Source organism: Uloborus diversus, chromosome 7, assembly GCF_026930045.1.
Source record: "Uloborus diversus isolate 005 chromosome 7, Udiv.v.3.1, whole genome shotgun sequence".
NCBI classification, from domain to species: domain Eukaryota; kingdom Metazoa; phylum Arthropoda; class Arachnida; order Araneae; family Uloboridae; genus Uloborus; species Uloborus diversus.
Window position 1 is genome coordinate 92,498,504 of NC_072737.1, and position 15,931 is coordinate 92,514,434.

Consider the following 15,931-nt stretch of genomic DNA (forward strand, 5'->3'; position numbering starts at 1 on the left):
ACTGCCGCATATTTTTGCATCTTATTTATTAATTACAGGATGAATTTCCTAAGATTGCTTCTGTGTCTGTTAGATTGTTTATTTTACGTAGCTTGAAATTTCCTTTCAGGCTTTCAATGAGACGTAAAATAAACAAACATACAGGCTAAGAGGAAGCCTTCATTAATGCCTTAGCTCCTTTGCCTTTATTCCATTGTCTCAAAGTGATTAGCGTACTGCAATCATGATTTCAAGAAGAAATCTGGTTTTTGTACTAATACTGATGAAAGCTTAAAAGTTATTACTTCTTCGCATTTTTAATTTAATTGCTAAAATTGAACTTTCAATTTAAAAAAAAACTTTTTTGCCGTTATACTATTTGCTGTAGCCGCAGATTATAGAGGCTTTCTTTTCTTCAGACTTAAATGATTCTTTTATTTTATAACCAAGTTGTATTCTCCTTTTATATATTTTGAAATTAACTAATTGCTTTTTTTTCTTGCATTTCAAAGTTATTTTTGACAAAAGCAATCTAAGATTTTTTTCGTTACATACTGAAATCATTTGAAATAGAGTTAACTTGTGTACTTAAGTAAATATCTTTATTTTTTTTAATTGTTAAAATGCTGTATTCATTTATTATAACCTATGTTCTTGATTAGAGAAAAGCTCCCTATGAATAGATGTCAAAAGGTTTCATCTGTTTTGCATAAATACGTCAATTAGTTATATAAGAATAACTACATTACTTCTATTCTTTCACTATTACTTGTTATTCTTGCAACAATCATTATACTGTTTGAAAATTTAGTTCAAAATAATTTCAATTACTTTTCAGTTCTACCATAAATACACATATGTCTTTAAGAGTGAATTTAATTGTTTCTTAAAATTCTTATGCTAATAATTATTTTGGAAGTAAAGTTTTTTTTTTTTTTTTAAATTTTCTATAATTTTTCCATGTAGAAAAAATTAATATACTGTTTTGTAGTTTTTTTTTCCCCAAAAAAATTGACTTGATATGTTTTTTTTTTACCATTTCATTAAAAAAGTAGCATCTTTTTAAAATATATCTCTAGTTCAACAACTTTAAACAACTTAAAATGTTTAAAATACTGCAATTTATAGAAACATACAATAGATTTCAAGTAGAGCAAAGAAAGAAACCATTATCATTGGTAACGTAAATCAGGGAAATTTGGTGAACTTAATCAGGGAAATCAGGGAAAAGTCAGGGAACTTTTTTTCACAGTTCCTGTCGCCACCCTGGGAAGGAAATTAAATATTTTGAAAAACAGTTTGACATCATTTAAGGACGTCCCATTAGTACTCCTTCAAAATCTCATTTTACTCCTTCCAAACTCCTGCATTTTATTTCTGAAATGAGTACAAACCCTGAATGTGATTGAAAAAAATATTGTTTTTCCTTTCCATCTTAATTGGCATGTAGACACACGCAAGAAAAATTTTTAAATGAATTCTACACAAAAAATCTAAGAAGAGCCACATTGGCTTCTTCCAAACGTCCTAGGTATTTCTCAGTTTTCAGTTTTATAGTGCACATAGTAGAAAATTAAAAGATCATTTGATTCGCCTGTATGTTTACAAATAATGGATGATGAATTTCTCGCCAATTTGCTATGTTCAGTCTGATCGCCCATGTTACAGTTCCATGTTATGGTAATTTACTCGTCCACATTATGATAATTTGCTCGGTAAAATTTTCTTAAAATTGAAATAGAAAAAGAACAAATTCGAATTTTTGAAATATCGCTTTGAGGTGCACACCCCCATGCTTCAAACTAATTCTGTGCCAAATTTCGTGAAAACCGACTGAACGATTTAGGTGCTATTCGCATCACAGAGAGACATCCGGACAGATATCCAGACAAACTTAGAGTTTATTAGTAGTAAAGATAAAAAGATTGTGTATACATGTGTTATGCAAATGAGTGAACTTTATTTTTTTTAATTATTGAAATGTGTACATGAATTTCAGAAAAGCCCAGAGGATGTGAGCAACTTTGATGAGGAGTTCACCTCTGAAAAGCCTTGCCTCACTCCCCCTAAGGATCCGAGGCCGCTGACGAGTGATGAAGAAGCAATGTTTCATGGGTTTGAGTACATCGCTGACTGGTGCTGATGATGTCCACCCTGCACCGAAGTCCACCGGTGATCGACTATTTTGTGCCCGCGTATCTTTACTGACTAGCATGTATCATCTCTGATGGGGTATTGCTTCTCTCGTCATTTCATCGTCATCAAGGCCAATCCCACGATGATGTCTAGAAGTGTCTTCTACCCATTGGAGTGCGTAGAAGACAATTTGCCATCGCAAAACAGCCCCAACACTGATCCAGGGAACTGTTTCTCGAGTCTCTTGGATCTGATGCAGTGATATGGCTTTTTCATCTGTGAAGAGGTTCATGTTTAGAAGCTATTTTCTCTCATTCAAGTAATGCGGATGTCAGTGTGCCACAACTACGCTGATTTATCACCAGGGGGTACGGGTTTCGCAAGTCTCTGGCTACATCAGTGTCATCAGTGGCAATGTGCTTCTTGCATACACACAAGTTTTCTTGGTTTTGTTGTGTGTTGTCCGTCCAGATGATCCCGCCCAGTGTTTAAATTTTTAGTCTGTGAAATGTTTCATAGTTGTACAGTTCTATATAAACTGAACTTGTTTATCTCCGTGCCCGTACTGATTCATGTTTCTTCTCGGGTGACACAAAAAGTGCCTCTGCTCTTGAAGCTTAGCATTATTAAAGAATTAAAGAAACTAAGTAGAACATATAAAATGTTCTGTCATTTGAACACTTTTTGATGTCTCTAATGAGTTTTGTGATCAAAAGATTTGTAGCATTGATAGATATTCAGTTTTTAAAAAAGATATGAGTTTGCTGTATTGTATTCATTTTTAAGCAGCTTCATCCTTGAAGTATTGGACTGTTCTCAAAAAAATTTTTGATTTGGTGAATCAATATGCTTGTTATCCATCGTTTTCACACAGGATTTTAAATACAACTTTAGATTTTTACTATATCCTACAGACAACATGAGGCAGTGAGAAGCAAAAGGATGTAAGTGCCAAAATTTAAAATTTGGAGATGACCAGTACAAATTTAAGGTGAACCTGTCCTCAGTTTTGGGGCAAGAGAGGTGGTAGTTGTCCTGGTACTGCTGCTACATAGCATGATTTAGAAAAAAATTTCAAAGAAAGCCTTCCTAGGACCACAACTTTAAACCGGTTTTACTCAAGACTTGAAAATGTCCTCTTACATCCCTTTGCTTCTCACTGCCTCATATTGTGTTAACCTTTTAATATGGTCTCACTGGTGTAGATTTTTAATTTCTGCTGATTTTGTGCAAACTATATATTTTTCTCAAGTAAAATAACAAATCAGCAACTTTTAATTTTTTTACAAGGGAGAACCTATTTTGAATTCTGTCAAAAATGTCCAATACCTCAAGGATTTATTCGTCCTTCAGAGCTTGTTCATTCGATCCATGTTTTTAAGTGTGTGCAACTCTCATCCTGAATGATAGTGATAGTGTCCAGGAACGTCCAAAAGAAAAAAGAAATATTGGCAAGTTCCTATCTACTTTAATTGAGTGTACAAATAATTATTAAATTACTTCAGATCATGGTTCAGATGGGATTGGTGCCAAATCTGTTTCGGTTTGTAGTAAAGTTTAATATCTTTATCTCACCTGGGACTTATTCAGAAGACAGTTATTATACTTTGTGGGTGTTTTGTATTCTTTATTATGTACAGGGCGAGTCTAAACTCTTGGGCAAATACTTTAAGAGGTGTTAAATGGGACAATAAGAAGTAAAAATCATAGGAAAATATAGTCGCAAACACAATGCTGATGAGCTACATGCACACAAAACCAGAAACTGATGCATGCAAAACAGGTCACAAATTTATTATACAAAGATGATTTTAGTTTTTAAGAAAATTTAGAGCAGTTTTTAAAAGTTACGGTCTGTAGTAGCTCTAATACTCACATCGCAACATAGACGCAGTGATCGATAAAAGTTTCAAAGTGGCTCGTTTTTAAGATTGTGAGTGCTTTGTTATTGCAACGCCTGTATTACAATTGCAGGCCTCAAATTTCAACCACCGCTTCTAACCTCTCTTTCAACTAAAATGTTGTGTAAGATCGTCTTAGTCTAATAAATTTGTGACCTGTTTTGCATCCATCAGTTTCCGGCTTTGTGTGCATGTAGTGTGTCAGTATTGCGTTTGCGAGCTTATTTTCCTTTATTATTCTTCCTTCTTATCTTCCCTTTAACACCCTTTAAAGTTTTTCCCAAGAATTGAGACTCTCCCCGCATCTGCACTACTTCCCAATGTCATAAGAAGCATTATTCAAGGACTCTGTAGTTTTCAGAAACCCATGGTTTTGCTTTGAACAGGTTTTAATTTTTGGTTAGCATGAATAATTAAATTAATGATTTAACTGGGTCAAACTTTTATTTTCTTCGTATAAAAAATCGAGTTTTCTCCAACATCGAGTTTTCTTACATTAACTATCTTAATTTTGCTTGAAGACCTAACAACTTAATTTTTCAATTGCATATTTTGTTTAATTACAAGGGTGAGTAATCTTTTCCCCATTTTATTAAATATATATCTTGTTATTTGTGACATTGTTGGTTCAATATGCTAGTCAACAAAAAAGTACTTTTTGTCTGCATCCTGGTTTTAGAAAGTCAATTTCTATTAACTTTGTGTCGAGAAAAACGAATATGGTAGTGGATTTTCTTTATTAGTTCTTGGTTTCAAGATACATAAAAGCCCACTGAAGAAAGATACACAGCAATCACACATTGATTTAAAGGTAATGTTAAAAATGAAAAAAAAAATAATAATCATGTGCAATAAATGTTATTAAATAGATCCTGTTTTATTAAGCAACTAGTGATACCCGCACGGCTTTGCCCGTAATATAAAAATTAAAAGGTCTTTTGGTTTACCTGTATATTTACAAGTAATGTATGGTGAATTTTCTCGCCAATTGGCTTGTACCCATGTTACGGTTCCACGTTATGATAATTTCTTATCTCTCCAATTGGCTTGTGCCCATGTTACGGTTCCACCTTATGATAATTTCGTAATTTACTCGTCATCTTAAGATATTTTTGTTCTTAAAATTGGAATGGAAAAAGAACCACATCGAATTTTCGAAAAATCGCTTCGAGGTGCACACCCCCATGCTACAAACTAACTTTGTGCCAAATTTCATGAAAATCAACCGAACGGTCTAGGCACTATGCGCGTCACAGAGATCCAGACATCCTCCGGACAGAGAGACTTTCAGCTTTATTATTATTAAAGATGCTTATTTTTTGGAAAACAGTTGCATTTGAGTTGTTGCTGTAAACGCTTCATTTTCGATTGCTCTTTGTGCATCAAAGAAGGACCATCAATTGTAATAGTTCAGCAGCATTTAATGAGCATTAACTCAGCCCAATGACCCTGATACCCGCGTTCCATTGTAAAGATATTTTGGTGAAACCTTTACTCATGCTCACTGCTCATAGCTTTAGTTTTTAAACATCCTGGAAGAAGTGAACAAAATAGAGTTTCAGAGACACATCATTCATCAATGGTCACAGAACTGCCGCAGGGATTGTTTGACAAACTAGTTTTTAGTTTTCGTCTTCTCTGCTGCTAAGAAATACTTGTAATATACCCTTAAAGGACACTTGGTGTTTTTTTCTCCCGTAGCAATTAATATTTTTTCCAAAAACACCAATTTTCATAATTGCGCGTATTTGAAGGGACGCTATGAATTCTCTCCTTAACCTTAGCTTCAATATAGCTTGGAAATTTCTCTCTAAGGTAATGGAAAATTGTATTTGTTCACAGATTCCACTAAGTTCTTCATTATTCCCCGCAGAATGAGCATGGGCTGATTTTGGGCAGGAGTGCCTGTCCCCCCCCCCAAATTCAATGGTGCAAATTCCCCCCAAAAGTTTTCTCAACCCTCTTTCCCTTTTTTATTTTTTATTTTATTTTATTTTTAATTTTATTTATTTTTTAGTTTTTTTTTAAATTTATTTTTTAAATATTTTTTATGTATTTTTAAATTTTTTTTTATTTATATTATTTTAAAAGAAAAGTTGTGTGCTACATCAAAAACATATACACATGGCACACACAAACTAAATAAATGAATGAATTAAAATATAAACAGAATAAAATAAATAAAAAAATTAAATAAAAAATAAATCAATACATAAATTGAAATTTTTTCCATTAATATAAATAAATAAATAACTTTTAAAATCCCCTCCCCCCCTCGAAAATTTTGATGGCGCAACTTGTGCCATAACCCCCCCCCCCCTGTGGGCACCCCTGATTTTGGGCATTTCTCTTCCCAGAATTTAAATTTCTTGTAGTCCATTTCGATTTTTATGTAGTGAGATTTTCTATACCAACCTAGGGTCGAAGTTAGAGAACAGTCAGTCCCATGGGAGGTGTTTCTATCTGCCAGGAAAAAAGAGCATTAGTGAGAATTAACTATCCTAGTTTGTCCTGCATCTAGTCCACCCTGTATCTTGAAAACTAGGGCTAATCTCAACTTTTTATGGTGATTTTCAGGTTTAGCGAGGCAAAATACTTTGGAAATGGCTATTTTTGAGCCGGATGCATTTTTGTTGTTGACTAGTGTATCAGGTTTTCCGCCAGTTGCAATTTTTGCTAAAATACTATTTGAATTCCGAAAATGAAGCAAGCCATTTTTACCTTTTTTGCTTAAATAAGAATAAAAAGAAAGATAAACAAAACTATGCACAATCAGAGAGAGGAAGCAAGCATGGCAATAGTAAAACTCTAACATGTTTAATCTGCTATTAAATTGAACAGTACTTTGTCTTAATGGGTATTATGTCACCACAATATATGCATTATTGGCATTTTAAAAATCAAACTTGTGTTCCTTCAATGTTAAGTACAATTCTAAGTTTATTTCGAAATTGAAAAAAATAAAATTAGCTGCTGTCTATTCTTTCTTTAAAGATGTTTTGGCTGAACATAGAATTTCGCTTTCGATTGGAAATTAAACACACAGGGGCAGTTAAAAGGATGTGCAAATGTATTCTTTCATCATTGACATTTTAGCTTTTTGCTAAAGAGCCTTTGAACTCAGCTTAAATCCTGTTCAATATATATGCTTATATAATGAACCCATTCATAACTGTTTTGTATTTATAGTATTTCACATCACAGATTGATTTATATTGGTGCACAATATATCATGAATTGGGGATCAAAATAATACTTTACAAGTAATGACTTAAGAAGTCTCAGCTTCATAAAACTATGATTTGTAAATTTTCCCCATTTAATGGACTGGGGAAAATATACAAGTTGACAACGTTGTTCTGGGAAATTCCTGGTTTTTTAAGTCAGTGTTGTATGCATTTGATAAACTCTCAGGTTCAAGCTATGTTGTATTTAACCATGTAAAGATTCATTTGTTAGCTTCAGAAGTATCAACAAAGTCAGTTGACAGTATAATTAGTGCTTTTATGGGTTTTGTAATGAGTTTTTTTTGGGGGGGGGGAGGAGGTGGGGGGAGGGACTAATGCGGTCTTTCATATCAACTGACTGTATGAATAGCATAAGAGTGGAATGAAAGAACAACAACATGTCGACATTTTATAATGCAACTGTTAATTTCTATACCACTGTGAAAAGGTTTTAAAATAAATTTTTAACTGGGAAAAAACATATCTAGAAATATATTTTTAAGAAGAGTTTTAATGTGTAGCTTGCATAAATGATGAACTGAGCCAAGAAATGAACTACAATATGGCTTTTGTGACATCTTATAATTGATAATGATGGACTTCCCTCTCACCAAGTAATTTGCCAATCAGGGCCCGATTAAGACATCGAGGGGCCCTAGACCAAACCCTTTTTCAGGGGCCCCTGTAATCAAACATTACTGGTTTTTCGTTAGGTAAAGCATTTTTAGCAATTTGGGGGCCCCTAAAGAGCGGGGGGCCCTAGGCCAAGGCCTAGTTGGCCTATTCAGTAATCAAGCTCTGTTGCCAATCAATATAATTTGCTAATCCAGTAACCCATCTTTATATCATGCAAAATTTCGCTTATCTTAGTTTTTCAGAAGACTGAAAAATCGCAATACATATCCAAATGAGCAATATAATGGCATGATGTAGCAAGGAGTTGCTGCGTCCTGAAACATCATTTTTTAAAATTCTCTCATTTAAGAAAGATTTGTAAACCAAGTTTGCACTATCTGATGTCTTTTTTATTCAGTTTACTGAGATCATTGGAAGGTAATAGCAATAATTAAGAATAATAATGTTGTTTTGTGTATTATGAAATACCATTGTTTGTATAGCTTTTAATGTGATCTCTTATAGTGTTTTGAATTTAAAAATCATTTGCAGCTAAATGCCTTAGGAATTCTGTTTTGAATAATCAGGTAAATTAAGATACTGAGAATGCATGTTACTAATGAGCATATTCTCCCCCCCCCCCCGTTTTTTTGAGCTATTTGTTTTTATTTAAATATTTAAGAATCAGGAGTTAATACAAAACAAAATGCCAATAGCATGTTCTTACAAATTTTAAACTTGTATCACCTGAGAATTGTAATTTTGCTCCTGTTTACACATATATTTTGACAAATTTACTGTTTGAAGAACTGAATATAGTCTGAATAATATAAGAATGTTCAAAGCTACTGATATTTTAGTTTTTTTTCTTTTTGGCCATGAAGTACACTTTATTAAAAAGGACTTGGGCTGTTTTTGCTTATTAGAGGCATTTTATAACGCTTCTACTACTGTTTTTCACTTATTGAAAATCGGAAATATGATTCAAATATTTGTCAAGCATGTTTCCACACTTTGTATTTTAACTAAAAATTTAGCATCATGGGAAACATGGAAAAAAACAATTGTCATTCTAAATGTTAAAAATCAACATAGTACATATCATTTCCTGCCATTTTCCATTGAAACCTTAGGAAGTTAGGATTTTATGGAATTGATCTCTCTATTATAATGCACCCCTGCTATGAAAGTGACAACTGAAAAAAAAAAAAAAAAAACAGCATTTGAGAAAATCAAGGTTTTATGCAATGAAGTGGTTTCTTCTCATACACTGTAGTACATGCAAAAAGAAATTATGTTATAATGTTTCCTGGTTTCTTTTTGTTGTCTAAATAATGCATACTTAAAGTTTGAAATTTTTTTTTCTAAATTATGAAAATTACAATGATATGTCACTATTGATTACATAAATATCACACTCAATTATGTAAGCTAACTTTGTGCAAGTTTTGCAGCAAAAAAGAGGATTTAGGTTTTAAATAAATAGTAAGCTTTTCCAAAATTTTGAGCAGGCCATGATGCAAGCCCCCGCCCTTCTCCCTCCACATCTCCAGAAAAAAATGCCCATTGGTTCTGGGACATTCAATAGTAAAATTCTAAAAATGGAGTTATTTCTTTGGGAGGAAAGAGGAAATTTCCAAAATGCCACCAGTTTCTTTGATTGTTCTCATTCTTGATCTCTGACCGAAGTTTAGTAACAAGGTATAGATATCAGATTAAAAAAAAAAAAAAAAAACTTCATTATAACACAAGTGCTGCCTTAAAAAAAGTTCAATTAGTTAATGACTTCAGAGTCTTGAGGCATTAGTAGACATTGAAGATTGTAGTTACTTTGTGTATGTACATATTTATTTTTATACGTAAATTCTATGGCTCTTGGAGAAAATGTTGGTGTAAATGTAGAGAGTTATAAATTTTGATATGTGCTGAGAACAATAAGTTGCATTTGAGACTCTGCTTTTTACACTGCCTGTTGATAATTTTAGGAGTTTGCTTATTAAAAAGTGACGTATCTTCATTGTTTTGTTCATTCTAACATTCGAAAGCGTCACTAAAGTTGTGTTTTTGTTAGGTTTTTAATAGCTTGAATTTTATTGTGTCCATTTGAATCTGATCTGTGCACTGAGTGTATCGAACGGTTGCAGTCTTTATTGTGATTTTTGCTTCATGACGACTTTTTTTGTATTGTTAATAAAAACTGAATATTCTTTGTTTTTAATGCAAAATGTGATCGTTCATTGTCTTAAATCAGCATGGAATTACTTTGTGGTCGTTGAGTTGAACTTGCTATGGTCTTTCTACAGGAAAATCAATTTATGAGGACTGAGGACAGGTTAACAAAAAGCAATTCACATACATAAATATCTGTACATAGTTGTAGTACAGTATACTCTCAATGTCTCGAACTTAGATATCTGGAAAATCTCGATATGACGAAAAATTATTTTTCCCTTGATTTTGTGTATTAATCTGTTATTTTTCATTCTTATTTCGAAAAGTTTTTAATCAAAACCTTGTTATGTCGAATATTTTTCGAAGTCGAATATAATTTTTCCGGAAAAGCAACTCGAGGAATGTTTCCAAAAATTTTTCACACCCTTCATTGTTTCTCTCAGAGGTTATGAATGATTCGGAGAAGCTTATCTACTGTCTCTTTCATTCTAGAGCCCGGGGGTGTCAGAAAACTTAGAAGTCCAAAAAACCTACCTAATACTATTCACCCCTTCTCACGCCATTTTGTTCTACCTTTTGACTCGATTTCCACCTTCATAAAAAGGGATATGAACGGGAAAACTCCTTTAGAGACACAGGGAATGGTGCAATCCTTTGTCCAAATTATTTTGTTTTGGGGCGCTCGAAACTCGTTTGAAACCGTTCTGCAACTTTGGAAATCCAAATCTTTGATAAGTTTAGTCGTGGTAAATTACTATATTTTACTACTTCACTAGTCGAGTGATCTTTTTTATTATTTTTTCTCCATTACTTTTGCCTCATTATAAAAGTTAAAAATTTTGTTACTGTATTAAGACTTTTTTTCAATTATCATTATATCTTTCCACTTATTTTTAACTAACGTGTATTATGATTATGACTGTTATCTCGAAAATCGATATCTCGAATTTTTTTTACCGTCCCTTCGACTTTGTGTTATCGAGAGTATATTGTACTTGGATTACACCCACGGCATGCAACCCTTGCAGTCGTTGATTTGTCTGCTGCACGCAAATGAACTTCCATTGAGGCATTTAATGAAATAACTGGATGAAACAATGCATGGACCAGCAATTTTTTCAGGAATTATCGGAAAATCTACCTCTTGTGAAATTCAAAGCAATAACCTTAGATCATTTTCCTTCAATTTTGACTGGAACAGATATTAGCTCAGATCAACAATATTTGTATGATATTTGCCAAGTAGTTTATCTGGACATTGTTCAACCAATCTTGCCAATAAAAAACTTGGTCCTGTAGTGCATTCTAGATGGGTAACAACTGTCCCTCGACTTTAAGATTATGTGTTCCGACTGAAAATATGATTGCGTTGTTATCATACGTCATGAAATTTTACGCTCCTGTCTGGTACTTCGTAAAGGCACACTCTTCTTGTTTAGAAGGTGCACATCATATCTATAGAATGATCGCATTTTTCAGATACTTGCCAAACAGCTTAAGAACGAACGATGTAATTCGATGTAATTTATTTTTTGCTCACTCAGTGAACATATTATTATCAATGCTAACTGATAAAAGAAGACATTCAAGTTCTGGCTTACCGCAGGATTTTGTCAATAAGAGACCAGCTAAGTGAACATTCAGCTACATCAGTTAGACAGTGCCCAAACTAACTTCAACTGTCGAGATTACATCGAACTAATAAACTGGCAAATAAAAACATATGAGCCTTCACTAACAAAAGAAGTACCCACGTCTGCCATTAAGTCTTTCTTAAAACAATTACTTTAAGGTGAAATGAATTTAGAGGAACCAATTTGTACTTCGGACATTCATAAATACCCATATCACAGCAGCCAAGAGACAGAAAGCTGTGTTAGATTGGCAACAGAGGCTTCAGAAGCTGTTTATGGAGAAAAAAGACATGATGGTTTCATCCTGAGCAAACAAGAGTCTGAATCAAAACTGCCTAAGTTCGACACTAAATCAAAATTTCATGCCTAAACTATTGTTGTTCATTAGGGTGGAGTGAAAAAAAACGAAATTGAGAAATATATTTAGCCTGTATATGGAAAAGTTGCCTCTTACCAAGCCTATTTATCATACAAATTTTCAGCTAAATCAAATAATATCTTTAGCTGCCCATTTGAGGTTCAATTTCAAGAATTTAGCCTCATTTTTCACCAAACTCGCGAAAATGAGGTGATAAAATATAATATCTCACATTTGAATCTACGAATGGTTGAAATTAAACTCTGGAGAATTAAATACCTAATGTATAGTTAGTTGAATGACCTTGGTAATTGCGAAATGGCCTTCAAATGTGCATCAAGAGCGCACATCGCATACACTATCTCAAAGCTCTGGTTTATCCTTTCTTTGCTATCACCACTATCAACGGGGTTCTTTCTTCTAGTTTGTTGTCTTTCTTATTTATCCCGTTGATAGTGGTGATCGCAAAGAAAGGACAAACCAGAGCTGAGATAGTATATGCGTTGTGCGCTCTTGATGCACATTTGAAGGCCATTTCGCAATTAGCAAGGTCATTCAACTAACTATACATTAGGTATTTAATTCTCCAGACTTTAATTTCAACCATTCGTAGATTCAAATGGGAAATAATTATATTTTATCACCTCATTTTCGCGAATTTAATGAAAAATGAGGCTAAATTCTTGAAATTGAACCTCAAATGGGCAGCTAAAGATATTGTTTGATTTAGCCGAAATTTTGTATGATAAATAGGCTTGGTAAGAGGCAACTTTCCCACACACAGGCTAAACATATTGCTCAATTTCGTTTTTTTCACTCCACCCTATTATTCATTAGGGTGGGCCGAAATAAGCCGAAAAATTTTTTTTTTCGAAATCAATTTTTGGATAACGCGCAAAAGTTGCGTAGTGAGTTAGTTAGCACTCACAAGAAATTTCTTGGATATTAAAAAATATCTAGCCGGCGCTATTTGACACTGAAAAACCGAAAAAAAAGAGAAAAATGAATTTTTGTCGAAATTTTTTTTAAAAAACTAAATTTCAAATATTTTGCTGGAATGCACCGAAAATGTTATATAATGAGCCAGTTTGAACCCATAAAATGTTTCATTGATTTTAATGAGCATTTAACCGCTCCTTTCCGACATCAAAAATTGGAGAAAAATGAAAAAATATTGAATTTCTTTAAAAACCAGTGTGAAAATTATTTTTCAAAATTAAATCATAGACATTAATTAAATAGCGCCATTAATCATAGTAATTATTATCACGCAATAGTATCATACATTTTCGAGAACTACATATATAGATAATAAAATTTTAAAAAAGAAATCTTCAAATTTGATTTATAATACCTCATGCATAATGAATATTATATTTTGGAATAATATTGTCCCTTGTTATCAAATGATGGAAGTTCTTTCCTAGCTTGAAGTTTAGCACGAATATATCCATCTCATGCACTTTCACCACGAACTTTTTTTGCAGCTTCGGTTATTAGTTTCACACAACGTTTCACAGCTTGCGTGTGACAGGGAAATTTCTCGAAAGTAAACTCTGTCGAATGTTCTTTGCACATTTCTTTCCATTGTTGGTCTTTTAGATGCATTGTAAGAGATGGCTCTGTTACAATACAGTTTGCCCAATCAACTAAATCAACGGCTTCAAAATTGAGTTTAGGACGCTCAAAAAATCGTACACCATCCGAGCTCTTCTTCTTCTTCATATTTCTAGAGTTCAGAATGCGCCTAACAGCTAATTCCCGAATGTATTTTCTTGAGTCAAACAACATTGTCAACAGTAGCTGTTCAGGATGAGCGAAATATGCATTACTTGAGAGAACTTTGAAAATTATCTCCTTAACGTTGTCTGGAAACTGCCTTGCAAGAGAAATCATTTTCCAAAAATGTTGGGCGCGGTACTGGCAGTTCGGTTTCATTTTTATTTCAAACCACATTGGAGCATAACCTAAAATTACATACTTTACAAGCATTGTAAGGTTTTCTGATGGAGTTGGAGTGCCTATATACAAGCTTAACAAACGGTTTGTAGTTGTCAGCCATCGCGCATGACTGACTGAGTTTGCCTGGGCTACTGTCAGCCACGCTTGAAGGACAACTACCATCTTTTACGGCAAGACAGATTCTATACAAATATTGTTGTTCAGTACTTAAATTTTTTATATCTTCCATGTCCAAAACCAGAAGATTGCAGTCAATTTTATCAAATTTGACCACCGGATTTTTTTTACAATCTCTAAGAAGTTGTTCGATAGCTCCAGAATATGAATGTGGCCACTTTGTGCAACCGTCCAATTCCAGTATAAGATACCTCAGTGGCAACTCATTGTGGACATTGGACACAAGAGAGGACCCCTTTAATTGCTTAATTCCCAGCTGTGGAGGTGTAGAATTACAGCATTTCCTGTCGGGGGATTTTGTCTCTTAAGTGGGTCATAAAGTCGAGAAAAAGAAATGGCTTGAGAAAAACAAGAATACTTGCGTTCAATTCCTTAATCAGTTAAAAGGACTTCAGAGGATTCACATTTTTTAATACTCAAGGGCTCTATTTGTCAAATATATATAAAATAGTTATAAAATAATCTTAGGAATAATAGAAGTAGTTGAGCGCTGTTTATTATCCAGGAGAAACAATTGGAACCGAAGATTAAAAAATTAGCATCTTATGTAACTATTTTTTATTTGAGTGTGTGCATTTTTTAAAATTGGCGTACAAATGTCACATAAAATTGATTGAATTTTCACTGTTTTTTCTAAGTAACGTATTGCGTAACATTTCAGTACTTACTTATTTCGAAACTACTTTATTTTTTTTTTTTTTCATTTTTCCAATGTTTCAGTCATAAAGGAGCGTAGCTAAATATTCTACGAAATGTATAGAAGTCTTTGAGGATTTCAACTAATTCACTGACAGATACTTCCAATGTTTGCTGAAACTAGCTTCAAACTTTTATTTTCGACCCCCCCCCTTTTTTTTTTTGAAAAAAGTGCATTTTTGCCTTTTTTTTTTCAGTTTTTCAAGGTCAAATAGCGCCGGCTAAATATTAAACAAATTTAGCGAAATTTTTTATGGGTAATAACGGGCCCATATAGCAACTTTTCCGCACTATCCAAAAACAGATTTCCAAAAAAAGTTTTTTCGGCCCACCCTATTATTCATGTTGGGTGTTTGTTAAGTAGTTTTGAGGGTTTTTTCGAACGTATATTCATGAATGATGAAGTACCCAATTTCTGTGTTTTTATTTCCAAAATACTATTTTTTTTTCTATTTATAATGTTACAATAAATTATCTAAAGAAGAAATTAAATTTATAATTTGTAAAAAAGTTTAGATTTCGCGTTTAGATATTTATATTTTGTGCATTTAACCTAATTTTGCTTTGGAAGATCGTGTAAATTAGGAAGAAAAACAGGTCGATTTTTGGTTTATTTTGCTGCTTTTTGGAAATTTAAAGAAATTTCTCTATTGAAGCAAAATTTTTTTGATATATTAATGTTACCAAAAGTTAACATTTACTCCCTCAAAAAAATTTTAAATCATATATTTTTAATTTTGTAAATTTTTTTCCAAAATATTGTTATTTTTGCATTTTTGGGGCGATTTTGGAACCTAAAAAAATTATCCTAAGAGGCTAATATTTCAGGGATGATTTATTGATGATGAAAGGCAGCTTTTAAGACCCCAGGCGTTTCGAAAATCGAAAAAAAAATTCTTTCACTCCACTCTAGTAAACAGTGTGTTGTTCTGCAAAAATTGAGAAAATTAGAATAAACTTCATCTTCAGCAGAAAAAAAGCTCTTTCAAATTACTTAGAACGTTAAGAAGCATTTCTTTTGGTGCTTAATTGCACAGGTTTGTTTTTTGATGAGGACTACAATCTGAGTGTTTT

General features: G+C 33.0%; 1 protein-coding gene across 1 annotated transcript in view; it reads left to right on the forward strand.

Moving 5' to 3' along the window:
• LOC129225523 (serine/threonine-protein kinase N-like) overlaps window positions 1-2,356 on the forward strand; it is a 69,109-nt gene extending 66,753 nt beyond the window's left edge. The window contains exon 23 of the mRNA XM_054859955.1: window positions 1,979-2,356. Within this exon, the coding sequence (XP_054715930.1) occupies window positions 1,979-2,122 (144 nt within the window). The 3' untranslated portion in view covers window positions 2,123-2,356. The remainder of the gene's footprint in view (window positions 1-1,978) is intronic.
• The last annotated feature ends 13,575 nt before the right edge of the window (window positions 2,357-15,931 follow it).